The following is a 19,911-nucleotide window of genomic DNA, read 5'->3' on the forward strand; positions in this document are numbered from 1 at the left end:
ATCATGTGTAATTTGTAGCTTGCACAAAGATTAGAACACTTATTTGCTGTTAGAACAATCAGTTCTTATGATTGTTATTAAAACAGTTTCAAGGGTGTTCAAAATAATTTGTCTTATGGAGTCCAATCATTTCTCTTGCAATCTTGTTAGCCCTATACATTATTCACAAACTATTATCCTTCTTTTCATGGCCAAATTTAATTATAGTTTAATCACAAAAGGTTTGTAACAAAAGGGGACATGATTTTCTTTGGTCTTAGGGAAGTTTTGCTCTTCCAATACAAAATCCACTGACATGTCAAGAGATAATAAAACCATTTTCTTGAGAGCTATTCCTTAGAAAATGACTACCTCAAATTAAAAAAAAATCATTTTTTTCAAAGCCATCACATTATATTAAAGAAGTATGTTATTTAAGACTTCAAGCTCATTTCATTAAAATTCCTAAATGCATATTTCATCTATTCATTATGAAGTTACTAGCATCCCAACCGGAGCATGGGAATGGGGGACTTCTTAAATGCATAAAACTGACTAAAAAAGTAAATCAAATTTGGAAACCAAAAATTAATTTCCTATTTTGTCAATGCCAATCCACATTGTGAACATTTTTTGTAAAGGCACACATACCTTCCAAGAGCCTTCAATTAGATAGAGTCAAAAGGACAGATACTCTCCCTTTGTTTTTAAAATCTGAAAGCCATTATCTTCATTGTTTCCAAGAAAATTTTACTCTACCTTCTCAAACTCCTACTCCTTCCTCTTAGTTTGCAACTTGTAAAACTCCTACCAGCATTTAATTCCCTGCAGCTTGCTGCTCACGTCTGCTCACCTTCAACGCTCTCTTAAAAATGTTAGCTTTGCATCTTTGTGAACTGAACATCTAGTAGTTACAACAAGCTGTTCTTAATAAGGTAGATGTGGTGAGTGATACATATTCTGAAGCAAAGGAGTCCCAGGACTTGGAAGTAGGATGCAACATAGTCAAACTCTGCTCCCATCTAAATGTCCTATGTCTGGTGGCATTTCAACAAAATACAATTTTTTAAATGCAAGAAAGAATTTTCTTTGTTTCCCTGAAGAACCAGAAGGCATCCACGTTCTAAGAAACGTGATCTGTAATCATTTTCTGACCCATAAAAGCCAAACATGCAGGAACTTGCAATTCCAACCACCTTCCATTCATCCTTCCTAGTTGTGTGCATTCGCCAGGAAGTTCTCAGTCGTACAATGGCTAATCCACAAAGCAATCAACAAATACCTGTTTGCCACCCCTCTCAATTTTAGGTACTATAGGGAACTCAAATATGTATTAGGCATGCTGTTTGTACTCTAGTTGTTTATAGTCTAGCTAAAAATAACATAAAACAATTATTTTAATATGTCTCATACCCCCTTTTCCAGGCAGAAAGTGATTAACCCCAAATTATACCAAGATAATTTAATTTTATGTAAAGAAATATTTCTAGGCGTGCCTGGGTGGCTCAGTCAGTTAGGCATCTGCCTTCGGCTCAGATCATGATCTCAAGGTCCTGGGTTTGAGCCCCGCATCGGGCTCCTTGCTCAGCGAGGAGGTCTGCTTCTCCCTCTGCCCCTCCCTACCACTCATGGTCTCTCTCTCTCTCAAATAAATAAAATATCTCAAAAAAAGAAATATTTCTCCACATATACATCAGATTTTTGGCACAGTGAGTAAAAGCCCACTCCCTTTCAATTTCTCCAAATTAAAATCTTTCAATGACATCTCATATGCCACTTTTTTATTTTTTTAAAGATTTTATTTATTTATTTGACAGAGAGAGACACAGTGAGAAAGGGAACACAAGCAGGGGGAGTGAGAGAGGGAGAAGCAGGCTTCTCGAGGAGCAGGGAGCCCGATGTGGGGCTCGATCCCAGGACTGTGGGATCAAGACCTGAGCCAAAGGCAGATGCTTAGAGACTGAGCCACCCAGGCCCCCCCTAAGATGTCACTTCTTTATGAAAACTCTCTTAAGGATACTTACTACTCTGAATTTATTTGTCTAACCAGAATTCGTGTATGTGTGGTGGGGGCGTGTGTGTGAGAGAGAAACAGAGATTCATTCCCTTTGTTCTGCTACATTATTAATTCTCAGAGGCCAAGATTTTGGTTTTCCTAATGTTTTATTGTCCGTAATTCCACCAAACCAAAAAAAAAAAAAAAAAAAAATCTGAGAATTTACTCTGTAAAGCAACTTCTTGGCAAATTTCCTTTTAATTAAATGATCTTGTAAATCTGTGTTTTCACGTATGATGGCTGCTGAAAACAGCGCACACTGGTTGGTGGGATCCTTCAGCTGTACTGTACCATATAACACACCACAATGGTACCTTGTCAAAGTCTCTGTTTTCATTCAACTGTGGAAGTGACAGGACTAGTGTCACCTTAGAGACATGAGGTGTGTTTACTGGATTCCCACCCCTGTCCTGAGAAGACAGGGGCATGCTCTCCTATTCATCTATTATGTCCAGAGTCAGCCAGATCTTCAGCTCTGAGAGTTTCCACCAATGACCAAGAAATCCTCTGGGCGTATTAAAGACAGTGGGAAGTCTGGGGGGCAAAGGGAAGAAAAGAGAATGCAGACCTATGAAGGAATCCCTCCTTCCTGTAACTATCTCCCTCTCCTCACCTCCCTGCCCAGGGGCCTACAGCTCATTCTTCAAGTCCTGCCCAAAGGTTGCGTCCTCTAATGTTTCCTCAACTTCCCTCCTCTGGGCTGTCTTAGTCAAAAGCGTTAGCTCTCTGATACAACCTCTACCAAAATAACTACCCATTTTACATTCAGTTGGGATTGTGGGAATTTAAACAAAATACCTGCCAATACGATGCTTGGTGTATAATAGTAACTCAGTGTTGGCAGCTACTATGATCAGCATTAACAGCATCTACTAGTGGACTCCTCTCCCCAGATAGCAGCAGAGTTACTACTTGTGGATTGTATATTATGTACCAGGTACCATTCTCAGTGTTTTAGAGTCTCATCCAGCTGAGTCCCAAGCCAGGGACTGTGCTGATTCATTTCTTTCCTTCCTACAAGTAGAGATGCAGTAGATGGCTTGATTTGCTTAATCAAGTAAAGAGAGAAAAGTAAAAAGGCAGCGAAAGTGCACATGGCCATGAGTGGAAGAGATCCTATAGTTCCTGCGCTCTGTAGCAAAAGTATCAATGCAAAGCACACCACCCCTACCTCCCAAATCCAGAATGGGAAGGGCTTCCCACCCTGCATGGATGTGCTTTGCTTTGCATGAAGGAGTGTGTTCCTCTCCCCTCTTTCTATACGGCCACCCTCCTCTCTTTGCACAATTCATCCACTGTTCACATCTGCAGACCCAGCTGCTATCAACAGCCTGTGCTGGCAACTATCTAGTTTGAAACTAAGCCCGAGATCTCTTTGCAAACCCCCATTTCTCCAGTTTTATAAATGCTGCCTTGCAAATGTTCAATTCTGTGAAGTTGGAAGACCACAATTAATATGAAAGACAAGGGCGAAATTGGTTCACATTTCACCACACTGACTTGAATTGAATCAGACCAAAAAAAAAAAAAAATTACTGTATTTCATGGCATGTTGAAATTTTCCTTTTAGTGCCAAGCTTCAACACTTTTCCCTTTCATCTCTTTCTCCTAAGTCAGAGATGTGAAGAGTCATTAAAAAAAAAAAGAAGAAGAAGGGTTGTCTGTCATGCACCTTGAAGAAGCTGGGCTGAAATGGAAAGGAGAGCGGGTCACTGAAGCCTGTCTGATCCCCCGAACCTTCTCCAACCACTGCGATTGCAAGAGCAGCTTTGCCAGCGCTGTACTTGAGCATATCTCCTCCTGCTCACCAAGGGAGAAGCACCATCACGGTCGCCCTGACTCCTGGTGAGTTCTACCAAAAGACACCCCCTTTCCCACCGAACCGCTGTCTTTCTGCAGTGTGATGAATCCTCTTCTTTACTTATGCCTGGAGGAGCACGGCAAACAACGTCTTAAGTTACAGTCAGTACGGCCCGACTGTGAAGAGGTCAAGCATCCTAAAGGCTCAGCGCAAGACAATAGCATCTGCTGCACACCAACAGGCCAACGAGCCAATGCTCCCAATCTCAGGGAATTCGTGATCTGCTGTAGGCAAGTCCCACTCTGCACAGCAGTCGGAATTTCTAAGAGTGCCTGGGGAGGTGACTCTTCAAAGACCTGGTTTGTCTTTGTCATAAGCATCTATGGAGCCTCCCACTTGTCAAGCCCTCACACTCGAATAGAGGGAAGTCACCAAGAAAAGGGAAGAGTATGGTATGCAGAAGGCAGTGCCCACCTACAAGGATGAACACACTGTGGGGTGGGGGTGGAGGAATTGGGGCAAGGCTCAGGTTTCTAGAGAAGGCAAAGCTGGGGCTGAACTTTGACAGATCATCATTAAAAAGACAAGTAGGAAAGGCATTCTAGGTAAAGGGGAAGCCGGCAAGCAATGGAGAAAAGGTGAGCGTGACTGGAGTAGTTTGCAAGAGCAGTGGGCAGAGGAGCAAAACTGAAGAACACGGGCGAGCCAGCCGTGGGAGACTCTGTGCGCCTCACAGAGAAGCCTGGGCTTTAGCGTGCTGGCCCATGAAGGGGCCACATTCTCACTCTGGAAGGACCACTGTGGCAGCAATGTGGATGATGGAATGAATGGGTAGAAAACAAGGGGTCAAGAGGCCACTTAGCAAATCATTATGATGAAGGTAAAAAGTTTTAATTCTCAGCCTCAACGGAGATGGAAAGAAACTGTAGTGAAAGTTACCTTTTGGGGCTGGGGCAGAACCCTGTACCTTATTTATTTGAGGAATAGCACCTTTTCTTTGGAGAACTGTACAACTACCACTCCAGCCACTTGGTTGCCAGGAGGTACTGCCATGTTCTTATGGGGCATATATGATCATATATTCAATATATGTTTGCTCGGGGGAGGAGGCAGGATGAAGCACACAGGGGCTCAAAGTGGACCACCCTAATCTCTTGGCCATAGTTAACTGGTCCTACAGTGAGTGTCTTGCTTGGGATTTTTGGATTTGGGACAAAGGAAGCCAAACCAGTCTCTCTGACATGACTGGAGTTGTAAAATCTGGGACATGTTGAGGCCATGTTTCTAACCACATGAACCAGAGGCTGGACAGCAGTGAGAGGGAGAAATGAAGGGGCCCACGTGGGAATGGAGACAGGAGATGGGGAGGCAGGGAGAAGTGACTGCATGTGAACTCCAGCCACTTCCTGTCCTTGAGTCCAGACATCTCAGACTCATTCTAATCTTACTATCCATCTAGCTTGAGTTCCGGTCACTTCCAGCTGATGGACTCCAAACTACTAGCAGAAGAAAAAAACGTGCGAGATGGTAAAGGAAGAAGTAACTAGGCTGGGTCACCCTTGAATACAGGACTGAAGGAAGGGTGTGAATATTAAGAGCCTGTGGGAAAAGGTACCAAGAGCGAAAACCATCCAGAGTTTCAATAAATTTGAAAGTAGGAGTGAGTTTTCCCAATCTCACACCAATATCATAACAGAGCACAGAGCTTCCCATTTTACACCGTAAACGTACAAACCAGGGGTGCATAAGCAATGCAGTACTAATTGAATTCCAACTCATTGCGATACTCCATTCTCGTGTTTAATCCCTTTAGCATTCAGTTCTAAAAATCTGCTTCACAAGAGGCTGAGGGATGGAGGGGGAGGTGTCACAGATGTACAATCTGGGCTACTTTCTTTCTGGTTCTTTCATGCTCTGATTGCTCCACCTCAAATAAACTAGCCACGCGGATAACTTCACCAACAGCACATTCACAGGGTGATTCAGGTGTTTTTAACACAAGAGTATTTCTTCAACCACAAAAACAGCCCAAAAGATAAACTAAATAAATGCATGATCCTACCCGCCGTCTCTAATAAATGATGGTCGTTGCTCATTAGAAAGGAAAAGAAGTAATAAAACCCAGATTGAATTTGAGTCACCCAGACATCGCCTACCATGAGCAATCTCTGGGTCTGGCTTAAAACTGCCAGTAGCTCATCTCCTTTGTCTATCACCCCTGCTCTGTCCAGCACACAGAGGAGGCGGCGGGGTGGACTCCAAGGCCCCTTCCAGAGATGGAAGACCCAAGGTACTCCAGGGATTGTAAACATTTATTGTGCAGTCAGATCAAACTGGGAAGCTTGGCAGAGTTCACTCTGTCGGGGATGACCCAGGCCCGGAGGTGGGAGAGATGCCTGAGAGTCTGCCTGGTCCAGTAGGTTTTGACTGTTCTGGATTTGGAGATGGATCAGTGCCAAGAAGCAAGGGAGATGGATCTCTTTATCCTGGCACCTGTAGTCTGTGCATCTGGTACCTGGTCAGCTGTATCTTTGGGCATCTGGAGAAGCACACAACTACAGTGTGCACATCTAGCTCTGAACAAAGCCAGGGAGAAGGAAAGAGGGGAGAGGCAGAGCCTATAGAAATTTCAGTACAGGGGCGCCTGGGTGGCTCAGTCGTTAAGCGTCTGCCTTCAGCTCAGGTCATGATCCCGGGGTCCCGCGATCGAGCCCCGCACCGCGCTCCCTGCTCAGCGGGGAGTCTGCTTCTCCCTCTCCCCCTGCTTGTGCTCTCTCTCAAATAAATGAATAAAATCTTAAAAAAAAAAAATTTCAATACAGAAACACATAGCACCGTGTTTCTGAGGATTTTTTGTTTCCTGGGATTTTTTTTTTTTTTTTTTGCAAATGTGACCTGGAACGACACAGTGTAGTGGACTGTCCTACTCTCCCAGGTTATTGCTATCCTCCTGGTAAAAAGATTCCACAGCCCCGCCGACTGCCACGTGACCGCAGCGCCTCTGGTACGAGGAACCGGACTCCCGACCTTCGGCCGGCGGGCTCGGCCCCGAGACTCGCTTTGAACCGTGGACGAGGAGATGCTGCGGGTCCCGAGCCAGGGAGGAGACCACCGCAGGGCTCTCTTCCGCTCTCCTCCGCCACAGGAAGAGCACATCCCAGCCAGGGGTTGTTCCTTCAGCCCGGGGGCCAGGCTGGAGTCACGTGGTGCAGAGCCGCCGCGGACGTCCGCGGACACTGAGAATCTGAGAACGAAACCTTGGTTGTTTCAAGCCACCGAACTTTCGAGGCCGCTGCCGCTGCCTCACGCGGCATAAGCTGACCCACACACGAAGACGTCATTATGAAGTGAACCAAGACTGCTACCATCCGGTACTCTCCACTCACAATATATCCTCCCTCCTGCAGCCAAATTAATTTCTTTCATGTTCTGATCACGTAACTTTTAAAAAGTTTTTAAAATTCCAGTGTAGTTAACAAACAGGGTTATATTAGTTTCAGGTGTACAATATAGTGATTCAACAATTCTGTACAGGACTCTGCTCATCGTGGTAAGTGCATTCCTTAATCCTCTCCACCTGTTTCATACCCCGCCCCCCATCCACCCACCTCCCTTCTGGCAACCACCAGTTTGTTCTCTACAATTAAATGTCTGTTTTTGGTTTGTCTCTTTTTCCATTGTTTTGTCTGTCATATGTGAGTGAAATCATATGGTGTTTTTCTTTCTCTGACATACTTCACTTAGCATAATATTCTCTAGATCCGAAGTGGCGTGCGACGCCCAGCGACCCCAGGCACGGGCCGGTGCTCACCCAGGCCTAGGCCCAGGCCGCTGGCAAGACCGAGCCCCACCGCATTTTATTTTATTTCGTTCGTGGTTTTGCATAGACTGAGGTTTCGTGGGTTAGGTTAAGCTCGGGACCTTCTCGAAGAGGACCCATTTATTTTTTTTTCTTTCCAAAATGGCAGCCTCCAGCCGTGCACAAGTGTTAGATCTGTACCGGGCGATGCTGAGAGAGAGCAAGTATTTCAGCGCCTACAATTACAGAACTTACGCTGTCAGGAGGATAAGAGATGCCTTCAGAGAAAATAAGAATGTAAAGCATCCTGTAGAAATTCAAGCCCTAGTGAATAAAGCCAGAAGAGACCTTGGAATAATTCATCGACAAGTGCACATCGGCCAAATGTATTCGACTGACAAGCTTATCATTGAGAATCAAGAGAAGCCTAGGACCTAGGGGGCCGGGACCAGCCACCACCAGCTTCAGCATCCATTCTGCGCTTGGGGTGGGGGCTCCCCCCAGACCACAAGTGGCCTCTTCCATCAGCTTAGAATAGCCTCTTGCTCAGCCTGCCTTGTAGGAGCTGATAAACTGAGTCCGGTTTCCATTCTTCTGTAGCCTTAGTGAAAAAGGGTGGCTGGCTCTCCTTGATTCAAGTGTCAGAGTGAAGAGCTGGAGCTGGTTCAGAATAATGCTGTGTATTATTGTGTCTCCTCTCAACCCCACCCCTCTTTTGTATCTCACCACCACTTGTATAGAGCCCCTCCACCCTCTGTTTCTCCGTTGACAATAAACAGAATTGTCTCCCGAAAAAAAAATTCTCTAGATCCACCCATGTTGGTGCAAATGGCAAGATTTCATTCTTTTTTACAGCTGAGTAATATTCCATTGTGTATACAGACCACATCTTCTTTATCCATTCATCTATCGATGAGCACTTGGGCTACTTCCATAATTTGGCTATTGTAGATACTGCTGCTATAAACATAAGGTGCCCATACCCCTTTGAGTTAGTGTTTTCATACTCTTTAGGTAAATACCCAGTAGTGGAATCACTGGATCATAGGGTAGTTCTATTCTTCATTCTTTGAGGACCCTCCATACTGTTTTCCACAGTGGCTGCATCCATTTGCTTTCCCACCAACAGTGCAAAAAGGTTCCTTTTTCTCTACATCCTCACCAACACTTGTTGTTTCTTGTGTTATCAAAAGATTTTAGCCATCTTGACGGGTGTGAGGTGGTATCTCATTGTGCTTTTCATTTGCATTTCCCTGATGATAGTGTGACCACGTAACTTTTTTATTCAAAAGTCCTAAATGATTCTTCAGAGGCTACCAGACTGACACCAGACTCCCAAACCCTCTATAAGCTACCTAATTTCCAAGTTTTTTTACTTTATTTTTTGAGAGAGAGAGCGCGCGTGTGTGTGTGTGTGGGTGTGCGCACGTACTCAAGCATACGCATGGGGGGGGGAGCCACCGGGACAGGGAGAGAATCTCAAGCAGACTCCACGCTGAGCTCGCAGCCCGACATGGGGCTTGATCTCACGACCCTGAGATCATGACCTGAGCCAAAATCAAGAGTTAGATGCTTGACCAACTGAGCCACCCAGGTGTCTCCTTTCCCAGTATTTTAATGTGCAACTTCTTTCCACAATCTAACCAGAGTTTGCACTTCTCAAGGCAGCTGTGATATGGTGGTAAATATATTCCTGGTTTTCCTCTCTTTTTTTTTTTTTTTTAAAGATTTTTATTTATCCGACAGTGAGAGACACAGCGAGAGAGGGAACACAAGCAGGGGGAGTGGGAGAGGGAGAAGCAGGCCCCCCGTGGAGCAGGGAGCCTGATGCGGGGCTCAAACCCAGGACCCCGGGATCATGACCTGAGCCTAAGGCAGACGCTTAAAGACTGAGCCACCCAGGTGCCCCTCCTCTCTGGTTCTTGATACAGAGCTCCTAAGTCCCTTGGAATTTTGTGAGTGACACAAGGGCCTTTATTCCTGACACAGAACTCCTAAATCCCTTGGAATTTCCCTAGTGATAGAAGCCTCTGTTGTTCTAAATGAGGCAACTCCTGGTAGGCTCCTAGGTAGCTTCACAAGGGGGGATGCCTGCCAGAAAGACCAAGCCTTGATCAGAAGCTTGGAACTTTCAGCCCCCACAGCCCTCAATTCTCTGGATAAAGGAGAGCGTTGGGGATTAGTTAATAATTGATCATACCTGCATTATTAAACCTCCATTAAAACTGCTAAATAGCAAGATTCAGAGAGCTTCCAGCTTTGGTGAATGCATCCATGTGCCAGAAGGGTGACACACCCCAACTCCAGAGGAACAGAAGTTCCTGTGCTTGGGACCCTTCCAGACCTAGCCCTACATACCTCTTCATCTGGGTGCTCAACTGTACCCTTTATAATAAAACCAGTAAACCTAAGTAAATGTTTCCCTGAATCTTGTAATAAGCCATTCTAGCAAATTACTGAACCTGAGGAGGATGCCCTGGGAAGCCCTGATTTGTAGCAAAGTCAGAGGGAAGTACGGGTAATCTGGGGACACACTACTTGTGATTATTGTGCCTGAAGTGAGGGCAGTCTTCTGGGACTGAGCCCTTAACCTGTGCCATCTGGGCTAACTTGGACGGCTAGTGTCAAAGCTGAACTGCCTTATTGGATATCCACTTGTTATCCAAAGAGAATTAGAGAATCATTTATTGTGGAAATGCCACAAGTGTGGATCAGTGTTGTGACTAGAGAAACAATTTTCCTTTAACATCAATTACTTTGTTTCTGTTCCTCAAATACATCTTGATTGCTATCCCGTATCTCTGCCTTTTGAAATCATACCCATACGTGAAGGTCCTCCTCGAGCCCCACTTGTAGTTATGAAGCCTTTCTTCCTCGGAACTCATAAAATACTGAACCAGTGAATGATGTTTATCATAATCTATTTTCTGTTACCTACAGGGCTGAAGGTTTATTTATTTGTTTTTAAAAATTGTATTTATTTCTCAGAATGAGAGAGAGAGAGAGGGAGCGAGCACAAGCAGGGGGAGTAGCAGGCAGAGGGAGAAGCAGGCTCCTCGCTGAACAGGGAGCCCAACACAGGACTCGATCCCAGGACCCTGGGATCATGACCTGAGCCGAAGCAGATGCTTAACCAACTGAGTCACCCAGGCATCCTGGGGCTGAAGGTTTAATCCTCCTTTCTACATTTGGATTTGTAGAGGGCAGGGACCATGGGTTTAATCACCTCGTGAACCCTACAACCTCCTCATACAAGACTTTTCACCAATATTCTCAATTAATAGTTGTCTACTAAATGACTTTTGAATGCGTAAGAAAAAAAAAAGATTCCTAGGAAGAACACACAGCAGGAAGGTGATGCTAACACGGAGTCTGTGCAGTACACCACTCTGAGACACAGCTATAAAGGCAGAAATGTAAGGGGTGGTTACAGAGCCATCTGACCTGACGCAGCTAGCACAAGGCTCAGGACGGATGCTGAAAAGATGTTCCATCCTCAGCCATGTGTTTGGCCGCAAACCGTGCTGTCCAATAGAAATATAATGTGAGCCACATACGTAATTTAAAAATGTTTTCAGACACACATTAAAAAAAGAGATAAAATCAAATTTTAATATTTTTTATTTGACCTGGTCTATCCAAAATATTTACCTTATGTATTTTTTCTCATACTAAGTCTCCGATGTCTGATGTACCTTCTGCATGTGTAACACATCTCAGTCCTGAGCAGCCACACAGCGCATGCTCAAAAGCCACATGGGCTGCACGGTGGCTATCTTGGACAGCCAATCCCCCTGCTTGTGCTCGCTCTCTCTCTCTCTCTCATTCTAGAACTCCTCTCAGCTGAGGCCAACCCTTGGTTTTCAGAAATTCACCAAGTGAAGTGGGAGAGGCAACAGAAAATGACCGTAGTCATAAACTGTAAAAAGTGAATGAGATGGCATAAGCTGTGCATCATAAGACTGTCCCCTCCTTTATTCTGAGCAATTTCTACAAAGTCAGATTTTTGGTACACTGGTGTGACTCTTCCAAGGATTCTACTACACTTGCACTGTAATGTCATTTTCTCCTGCTCACGATTTTGCCAACAAAATTATGGAAATATAGGAGGGATCGAACACCTTGAAGTTCAGTAGTTCCTAACCACACTTATAAATAAAATAAAAAAACATGTGAAGTGAGTTTAATTAACATCAAATTGTTCAAATAAATCATACACCAATTTCTGAGGTATTAAACACAATGATGAAGAGTTAAAGAAAAAAAAAAGGAAACTGAGTAAAAAAGGAAGTGATCTTGCAGACATTTACATCTTCCCCAAACTCTTCCTTCTTACTGCTTCCTCCTATCTTTGCTCCCTAAAACCCAACAAACAGAAAACCTGCTTTACACCCACGTGGTGTAACAGAAAGTACAGGCGATCAGAAGGCCTTGGATTGGAGCCAAGCTCTGTCACTGGATGGTTCTGGCCAAATTCACTCCTTCCCATCAATCTCCTCTATGAATAAGAGGGTCTGAATGGTCTGAGGTCAGAAACTTACTCTAGCCCTGCAGTGCTCACTTGGCGCACGGAAGGTGTTCAATAAACACTGAGAGAGCAGAAAACAGGAAAAGGAGGAAGAATTCACTTGTTTTTCTGTGTGTTTCAATGTAGCTCCTCAGGAAAGTAAGACACTTGTGCCAGACATGACAAAGCAGGAGAAGTGAAGGTTCCTAGAACGTGCCAGACATTCTGAGGGCCAACAGGGAGAACTGGAACTGGCTCCTTTCTAAAGGCAAAGCTACTGGGACTGAGGACATTTCCCTGTTCTTCAGCGACAGAGCATGCATACTGGCATAATTAGATAGTGATTCTCCACACACAGGTGTCTTCCCCCTCTGTACCACCTCCTGCCAAAATCCAAAGTTTATGAGAAGGTGGCTGAACCAACTAGCAATTGATACATCTAAGACAAAAGTTTGGACACAAAACTAGTCACACTGATAAGGAAAAACACACCTACCTCCACACTGAAAATTAGGAGGCAAAGCCTCTTTGTTTTTCATTTTGTTTTGTTTTAACAAGGAGGCATAAAGCAGGTGTCTCAATGTTTGTCTAAAAGCTTTTCTTTTTAAGGGAAATAGGACACACTCCTATAAACATTGCATAAGAGCTACTGGCAAGAGGATTAAAGGTATGTGCTTGGACTATGCTAAAATTAATGTCTCTCTGTTCAGGAGTACACACTTACAAAATTTAACACTTGCCAAAGAGAAAAGTCCAAATACATAGCACAAGACAATTTATACAAATATAAATTTCCCTTTCCATTCTAACATGCAACATACACACGCTATAAAAAAAAAAAAAATTCCATCTAACTTTTAAAAGTCAACCAGAGAAATAGCTTCATCTTTTCCTTGCCTTAACACTAGAAAAAATAACTTTTAGAACAAAAGAAACCTAATTTGAAAAGAACCAGTGTCTAAGTATCCTCCCAGATGCCACCCCCACCAGCCGGGCCACAGTGAGTGTCTGGTTTCCCTTTATTTTTATTGGTTCTTCCTCCTCTCCCCATTCTCCAGAGCAGGATGAGTCCCAAGGCCCAGTTTCTATTCTCTCATGTCCTCTGTTCTTCTTAATCCTCTCTTCCTTGACAACCTAATAGATATCCCTTCCTTCCACCTCTTCTCTCCTCCCTACCAGATTTTCCCCGACCTTCCTAGGGCAGAGACTGCAAACCTTGCATAATCGCTAGGCATCAATATCAGATGCTTTGCCAATCCTTCCCAATTCAACCCACTCTAAAACCCAACCCACCAACTTCTCCCTGCACCAAACCAGCTCTTTCTTCTCGAGTTCCTGCTGGATTGTCAGTCACTCTGTTTCAAACTCCAAAGTCCACTCCGACTCTCTTTGTTATATTGTCTCCTATATGCTCTCAGGATCCAAGTCCTGGATACTCTATTTCTGAAAATTTTGATAATGTGACCCTTCCTCTTCTCCAGTCCCCTGGCACTGCATCAGCCCCGGCCCTTATTACCTCTTTTCTGGCACATTTTATGGAATGCCATCTCCAGCTGCCCGCCTCCTCCAACCAAAACCAATTTATTTTACGCTCTGCTTTCACATAAACCTACTGAAACAGAGCCTCAACTAGCCCACTGCTTTGGTCAAAATAGGTGGCAGAGAGACACTGAAGGTATCAAGGGCCATCCCTGGCATCAAGGCCTTCCAGAGCTGGATTTGCATTCAACCTCTTTCTAGATGAGCCACCCAAGACTCCCCTTCATGTCGAACTTTGTGCCTTATCATTCCATGAACACAGTTGACACTCTTCTCTTGGCAGATCCATCTACAATCAAATGACCAAATATATGTGAGGCTTTAATAAAAAGGTTTTGTGTACTTTTCATTAAGTATATCCCTAAGTACAGAATGTTTCTGAAGCTACTGTAAATTATTGGGCTTCTGTTAAATTTTATTTTCTAATTGTTTATCGTTGAGTATAGAAAAATACAATTTGTATTTTGACCTTTTTCTTGCCACCTTGCCATTTTTAAGTTCTAGGAACTTGTTTGGAGATTTCTTTTTTTTTTTTTTTTAAAGATTTTATTTATTTATTTGAGAGAGAGAGAGAATGAGAGATAGAGAGCATGAGAGGCAAGAGGTTCAGAGGGAGAAGCAGACTCCCTGCTCAGCAGGAAGCCCGATGTGGGACTCGATCCCGGGACTCCAGGATCATGACCTGAGCCGAAGGCAGTCGATTAACCAACTGAGCCACCCAGGCGCCCCTGTTTGGAGATTTCTTAATGTTTCCAAGTATGTGACTATATTGCCTATAAATAAAGACGCTTTTGCTTCCTCCTTTCTGATCTGAATATCTTTAATTTCTTTTTCTTGCTTTATTGCACTGGCCAGGACATGCAGGCAATGCTAAATGGAAGTGGCTAAAATAGTATCCTTGCCTTATTCCCTATCTTAGGTGTAAAGTGGTCAGTCCTTCACCATTAAGTATGATTACAGCTGTAGATTTTGAATGGATGCCATTTACCACATTAAGTTTCTGTGTCTCTCTAGCTTGCTTCAAGTCTGTATCATAAATAAGTGTTGAATTTTGTCAAATGTTCTTTTCCTGCATCTACTGAGATGATCACATGGTTTTCCTTTTTTATTTTGTTGGTATGATAAATTTACATTTATTTTTTTATAATTAATAGACTATTTTTAAAGCAGTTTTAGGTGTACAGAAAAACTGAGCAGATGGTGCAAAGGTCCCATATACCCCCTCTTTTTTGGGTACCCCCCATCAGTTTCATCTATTAATAACTTGATTAGTGTGTAATATTTGTTATAATTGATGAACCAATACTGATAATTACTAACCCCCACAATTTACATTAGGGTTCACTCTTTTCAGCTATACAGTTCTATGAGTTTTGATAAATGCATAATGTCATATATCCCCTATTATAGTATTATACAAAATGGTTTCAATGCCCTAACAAATTATGCTTCCCCTGTTCCTCCCTTCTCTCCTCCCACTCCCCCGGCAACCACTGATTTTTTTTTTCCTCTTTGAAGGCAACCAAGTTTTCACTGAATTTAATTTAGATTTAAAGTGAATGTGGCATATTGTAAGTACTGAGTTAAAGATAGATACTATTAATAGTAACATTGGAAATGGGATTCTCAGAGTATAGTAGCAGGGATGAATATAAAGAATATGAGACTTTCCTGCACAACAGTTGGGTAGGAACAGTGCTAACTCAACCAAATATTCAAAATCCTTATACATAGTAGAAACAGTGTCTTGTAGGTAGGTGACTATCATTATTTACCATCATCACATAATTAGACAAAATTTCAACAACTGCCCAGACAAACTACACAAAAAAATATTCCTTAAAACACAAATCAATGACAAGAGAATCCATGTCTCTCGTGCAGTTTGTAAGATCTCATGGGAACTCTGGGTTCAGGCCAGAAACAAGTATCTGGATAATGGACTAGCCAGATATTTGGATCTTTCTTGAGAATGGAACCAGGGCAGACAGTGTTCTCTGGCTTAATCTCTAGCAAAGTGGCTCTGACCATCAGTGAAGGGAAGTAAAAATTTAGCTGGACTCCAACCTTTTTTTGTGCTAAACTGGTGAGTGTCCTCCCGCTCCAGCAGATCTCTCTTTCTTTCTTTCCTTTCCTCACGCATCCAACAGTCATTCTGTAGCTTCCACATGCTATGGGTACTATCCCAGGTACATGATAATTTTTGTAATGTCTGTAGTTTTGCTTTTTCCAGAATGTCATATAGTTGGAATCATACAGTATGCAGCCTTTTCAGATTGGCTTCTGTCACTATGCAATATGCGTTTAAAGTTCCTTCATGTTTTTTCCATGGTTTGATAATTCATACAGTATTCCATTGTATGGATATACCACAGTTTGTTTATCCATTTACTTACTGAAGAACATCTTGGTTGCTTCCAGTTTTTGGCAATTATAAATGGAGCTGCTGAAAACATTCACACATAGGTTTTGTACGGACAAAAATTTTCAACTCATTTGGGTAAAAACCTAGAAGCATTATTACATAGCTATATGATAAGAATATGTCTAGCATTGTAAGAAACTTCCAAGCTGCCTTCCAAAGTGGCCACTTTTCATTCTCACCAGCAATGAATGACAGTTCCTGGTGCTCCACATCCTTACCAGCTTTAGGTGTTGTCAGATGTGTCCGGATTTTAGTTGTTCTAACAGGGGTGCAGTGGCATCTTGTTGTTTTAATGTGAAATTAACCATTTTTCATGTGTGTGTGTTTGCCATGTGTATACCTTCTTTGGTGAGGTGTCTGTTCAGGTCTTCTGCCCATCTTTTAATTGGGTAGTTCATTTTCATACTGTTGAATTTTAAGATTTTTTTTTTAATATGTTGGGTAAGAGTCCTTTATCAGATGTATTTTGCAAATATTTTCTCCCAGTCTGTGGCTTTCTTTCCATTCTCTTCACAGTGCCTTTGCAGAAGTTTGTACTTTTAATGAATTCTACTAATCAATTTTATTTTTACAGGTCACACTTTTGATGTTGCATCTAAAAGGTCATCAGCAACACCAAGATCTCTTAGATTTTTCCCACACTATCTTCTAGAAGTTTTACAGTTTTGCATCTCATATTTAGGTCTATGATCCACACTGAGTTAATTCTTATGAAGGATATAAAGTCTGTATCTAAATTCATTTCTGTGCATGCTAATGTCCAGTTGTCTCAGCACAATTTGTCTCTGTATTTCATTTTGTTATTTCTGCTAACCTATCTTCTAGTTATTTAATTCTCTCTTCGGCTGGATCTAGTCTTCTGCTAAACCCTAACACTGAACTTAATTTTAGTTTTGAGATTGTCAGGGTAAGAATTTCTACTGGTTTATTTTCCAAATCTGTTTTGTCATTTTTTATAATTTCTGTCCTCCCCAACATTTTAAGGTTTTATCTTTTATCACTTTAAATATACTTTAAAGTTCATGCTTAACAATTTGAACATCTGAAGTATCTATGGGTCTATTTCTACTTTTTATTATTTTTGCTATTTCCTGTCCATGTTGCCTTATCTTGTAATACACCTCTTTATCTTTGATTGTGTGCCAGACACTGTATTTTTAAAATGGTCTGTGGAATCTTTAGAGGCTTGGGATTACATTTGCTTCTGCCAGGTGCCTATGGGAACCTCCATTCTAGGATCACTTTGATCCAGTTTTGGTGCTTGAGACTTCCTGGATCACACAAAGAACTTATAACCACACGGTAATCCATGTGAGGGTAGGTTTACTTCTGTTTCCATCTTTATACCTCACCCAAGGCTGCATCTCAATCTACCCTGCCAACCCAAAGTATAAAAAGTTTACCAAGGATTCCACCTCCGGTAAATTCTGAACTCCAACATTTTTGTCCTCCTAGGCTCCCCAGATCCCATGAGGCTGTCAGAAACACTGCTCTGCCTTTAAGCTGCTCTATCTGAATGGCATACACTCAAAAACCGGGCTCACCTCTCTAAATTTCCACCATTTCTTGGATCCTGATTTGGTAATTCTTTACTAACCTGGAATTTCTCCAGTGCCTTCAAGCACAGGTTTTTAATACTAGTTTCAGTCCTAGCTGTCCTCAGATCTGCAGAAGTCAGAATGAGACCCTTCATCCTATGATTTCCACAAATATTTTGCCTCTTGTGGCTTTTAACACAACTGATTTTATACTAAATTGTGCCTATGTTCTCTACCCCAGGAGAATTCTCCTGTTTTCAGGAGAATTTAGTGATTCATCACTTACATATAACACCCAGTGCTCATCATAAAAAGTGCCCTCCTTAACGTCCGTCACCCAATTATCCCCTCCCCCACTCACCTCCCTCCATCAACCCTCAGGCTTATTCTCTATTATTCAGTGTCTTACGGTTTGCTTCCCTCTCTCTTTTTTTCCCCCTTCCCATATGTTCATCTGTTTTGTTTCCTAAATTCCACATATGAGTGACATCACATGGTACTTGTCTTTCTTGGACTTATTTCACTTAGCATAATACTCTCTAGCTCCATCCAAGTCGTTGCAAATGGTCAGATTTCATTCCTTTTGACGGCTGAGTAATATTCTATTGTATATATCCCCACATCTTCTTTATCCATTCACCTGTCAATGGACACTTGGAGTCTTTCCATAGTTTGGCTGAAGTTGCTAATGCTGTTATAAACATCAGGGTGCATATACCCCTTCAAATCTATTTTTGTATCCTCTGGGTAAATACCTAGTAGTGCAACTGCTGGGTTGCAGGGCAGTTCTATTTCTAACTTTCTGAGGAACCTCCATACTGTTCTCCAGAGTGGCTGCACCAGCTTGCATTCCCACCAACAGTGTAGGAGGATTCCCCTTTCTCCGCATCCTCATCAACATCTGTTGTTTCCTGTGTTGTTAATTTAGCCATTCTGACAGGTGTGAGGTGGTATCTCATCATGGTTTTGATTTGTATTTCCCTGATGGTGAGTGATGTTGAGCATCTTTTCATGTGTCTGTTAGCCATCTGGATGTCTTCTTTGGAAAAATGTCTGGTCATGTCTTCTGCCCTTTTTTAAACTAGATTATTTGTTTTCTGGGTGTTGAGTTTGATAAGTTTTTTTATAGATTTTGGATATTAACCCTTTATCAGATATGTAATTTGCAAAAAAAATCACATTGTTTAAAATCAATGAAATTTCGTTTATGTAATCATCATTAAAAACACTTTTCCCTTTCCTGTCTGCTGTCAATGTTTAGTTTCTGCAAGAAAAGACCTTATTTATTTTAAAGTCTTTTTTTCAAAATAACACTCTATCGTATCACTTATTTCAAGACCATCTTTATACTTCTCAGATGTGCCGTATGACATGCATAGATACATATATTTAAATGTGGTGACTTCACATTGATTTTATTTTGAAAATTTCATGCTACTTCTTAGGAACTATCAACAGAACACTTAAGGAAACCACCAAACTCTATATACTGAATAGAAAATAACCCAGAAAATCTATATGTATAAAGAAATTAGTGATTTTTTTTAAATGTATTTTTGTGCCCCTATTTCAGTGCTTTTCCTTCACTAAGGAGCCATATATCAAATTGCCTAGGATTTCATTGCCTTTTTCTGTGGGGAAAGAATTAAATGCATCACAAGGTTGACAGTCTGTTCTGAAACTTTCAGGACCAAAAGCAAGGGAAGGAAAAGCTACTTAGGGGAACTCACATCTTTCTGAGTAGCACAGACACTTTTCTGGTTGCAGCTTTTTGGGACTATGTCCACATCAGTAAGTGCTCAGGGAGAACCTTCTAATTCCTCAGGGTTGGCCAGATGCCAGTGCTTACATTTCTATAACATCATATATTTCCTCTTTCTTAAAAGATCTCATACTATTTATTCAATATGTACCTTCCTTGCTGGAGTTGAAACTTTTAGTGCCAAGGACAATTCCTATATTGCCTTCAGTAAACATAAAGGCTAACATTTAACATTTTGGTGGGTTTCCACTTCTAAGAGCTAAGCTAGATTTTCCTTTATTGCCTGAGAGGCAAGTAAGCCAAATCTACTCTAGATGCCTTACACCCTCACCAGCATGTCTTAGATTCTGACCATGTAATGGGGGGTGGGGGTGATTAGCCTGTCTTGATTCCATCTCAGAGACCAAAGTTATGACCAGCATTATTAGTCAGGGACTGGTTGAATTTTTCCTTCCTTTTGGCACTAAGTGTCCCTTTGATACCCAATAAAATACTCACCGGTAAC

The 19,911-nt window shown here is 42.2% G+C and overlaps 2 protein-coding genes across 8 annotated transcripts in view; one reads left to right on the forward strand and one right to left on the reverse strand.

Moving 5' to 3' along the window:
* The window catches only part of KIF13A (kinesin family member 13A), a 204,652-nt gene that overhangs the window by 105,562 nt on the left and 79,179 nt on the right, over positions 1 to 19,911 (reverse strand). The window lies entirely within an intron of this gene.
* On the forward strand, positions 7,736 to 8,282 carry LOC113926472 (LYR motif-containing protein 4-like). The gene has a single exon (XM_035728475.1). It carries the CDS (start codon positions 7,798 to 7,800, stop codon positions 8,071 to 8,073), a length of 276 nt encoding a protein of 91 aa, XP_035584368.1. The 5' UTR covers positions 7,736 to 7,797; the 3' UTR covers positions 8,074 to 8,282.

Source organism: Zalophus californianus, chromosome 7 (assembly GCF_009762305.2).
Source record: "Zalophus californianus isolate mZalCal1 chromosome 7, mZalCal1.pri.v2, whole genome shotgun sequence".
NCBI lineage: Eukaryota > Metazoa > Chordata > Mammalia > Carnivora > Otariidae > Zalophus > Zalophus californianus.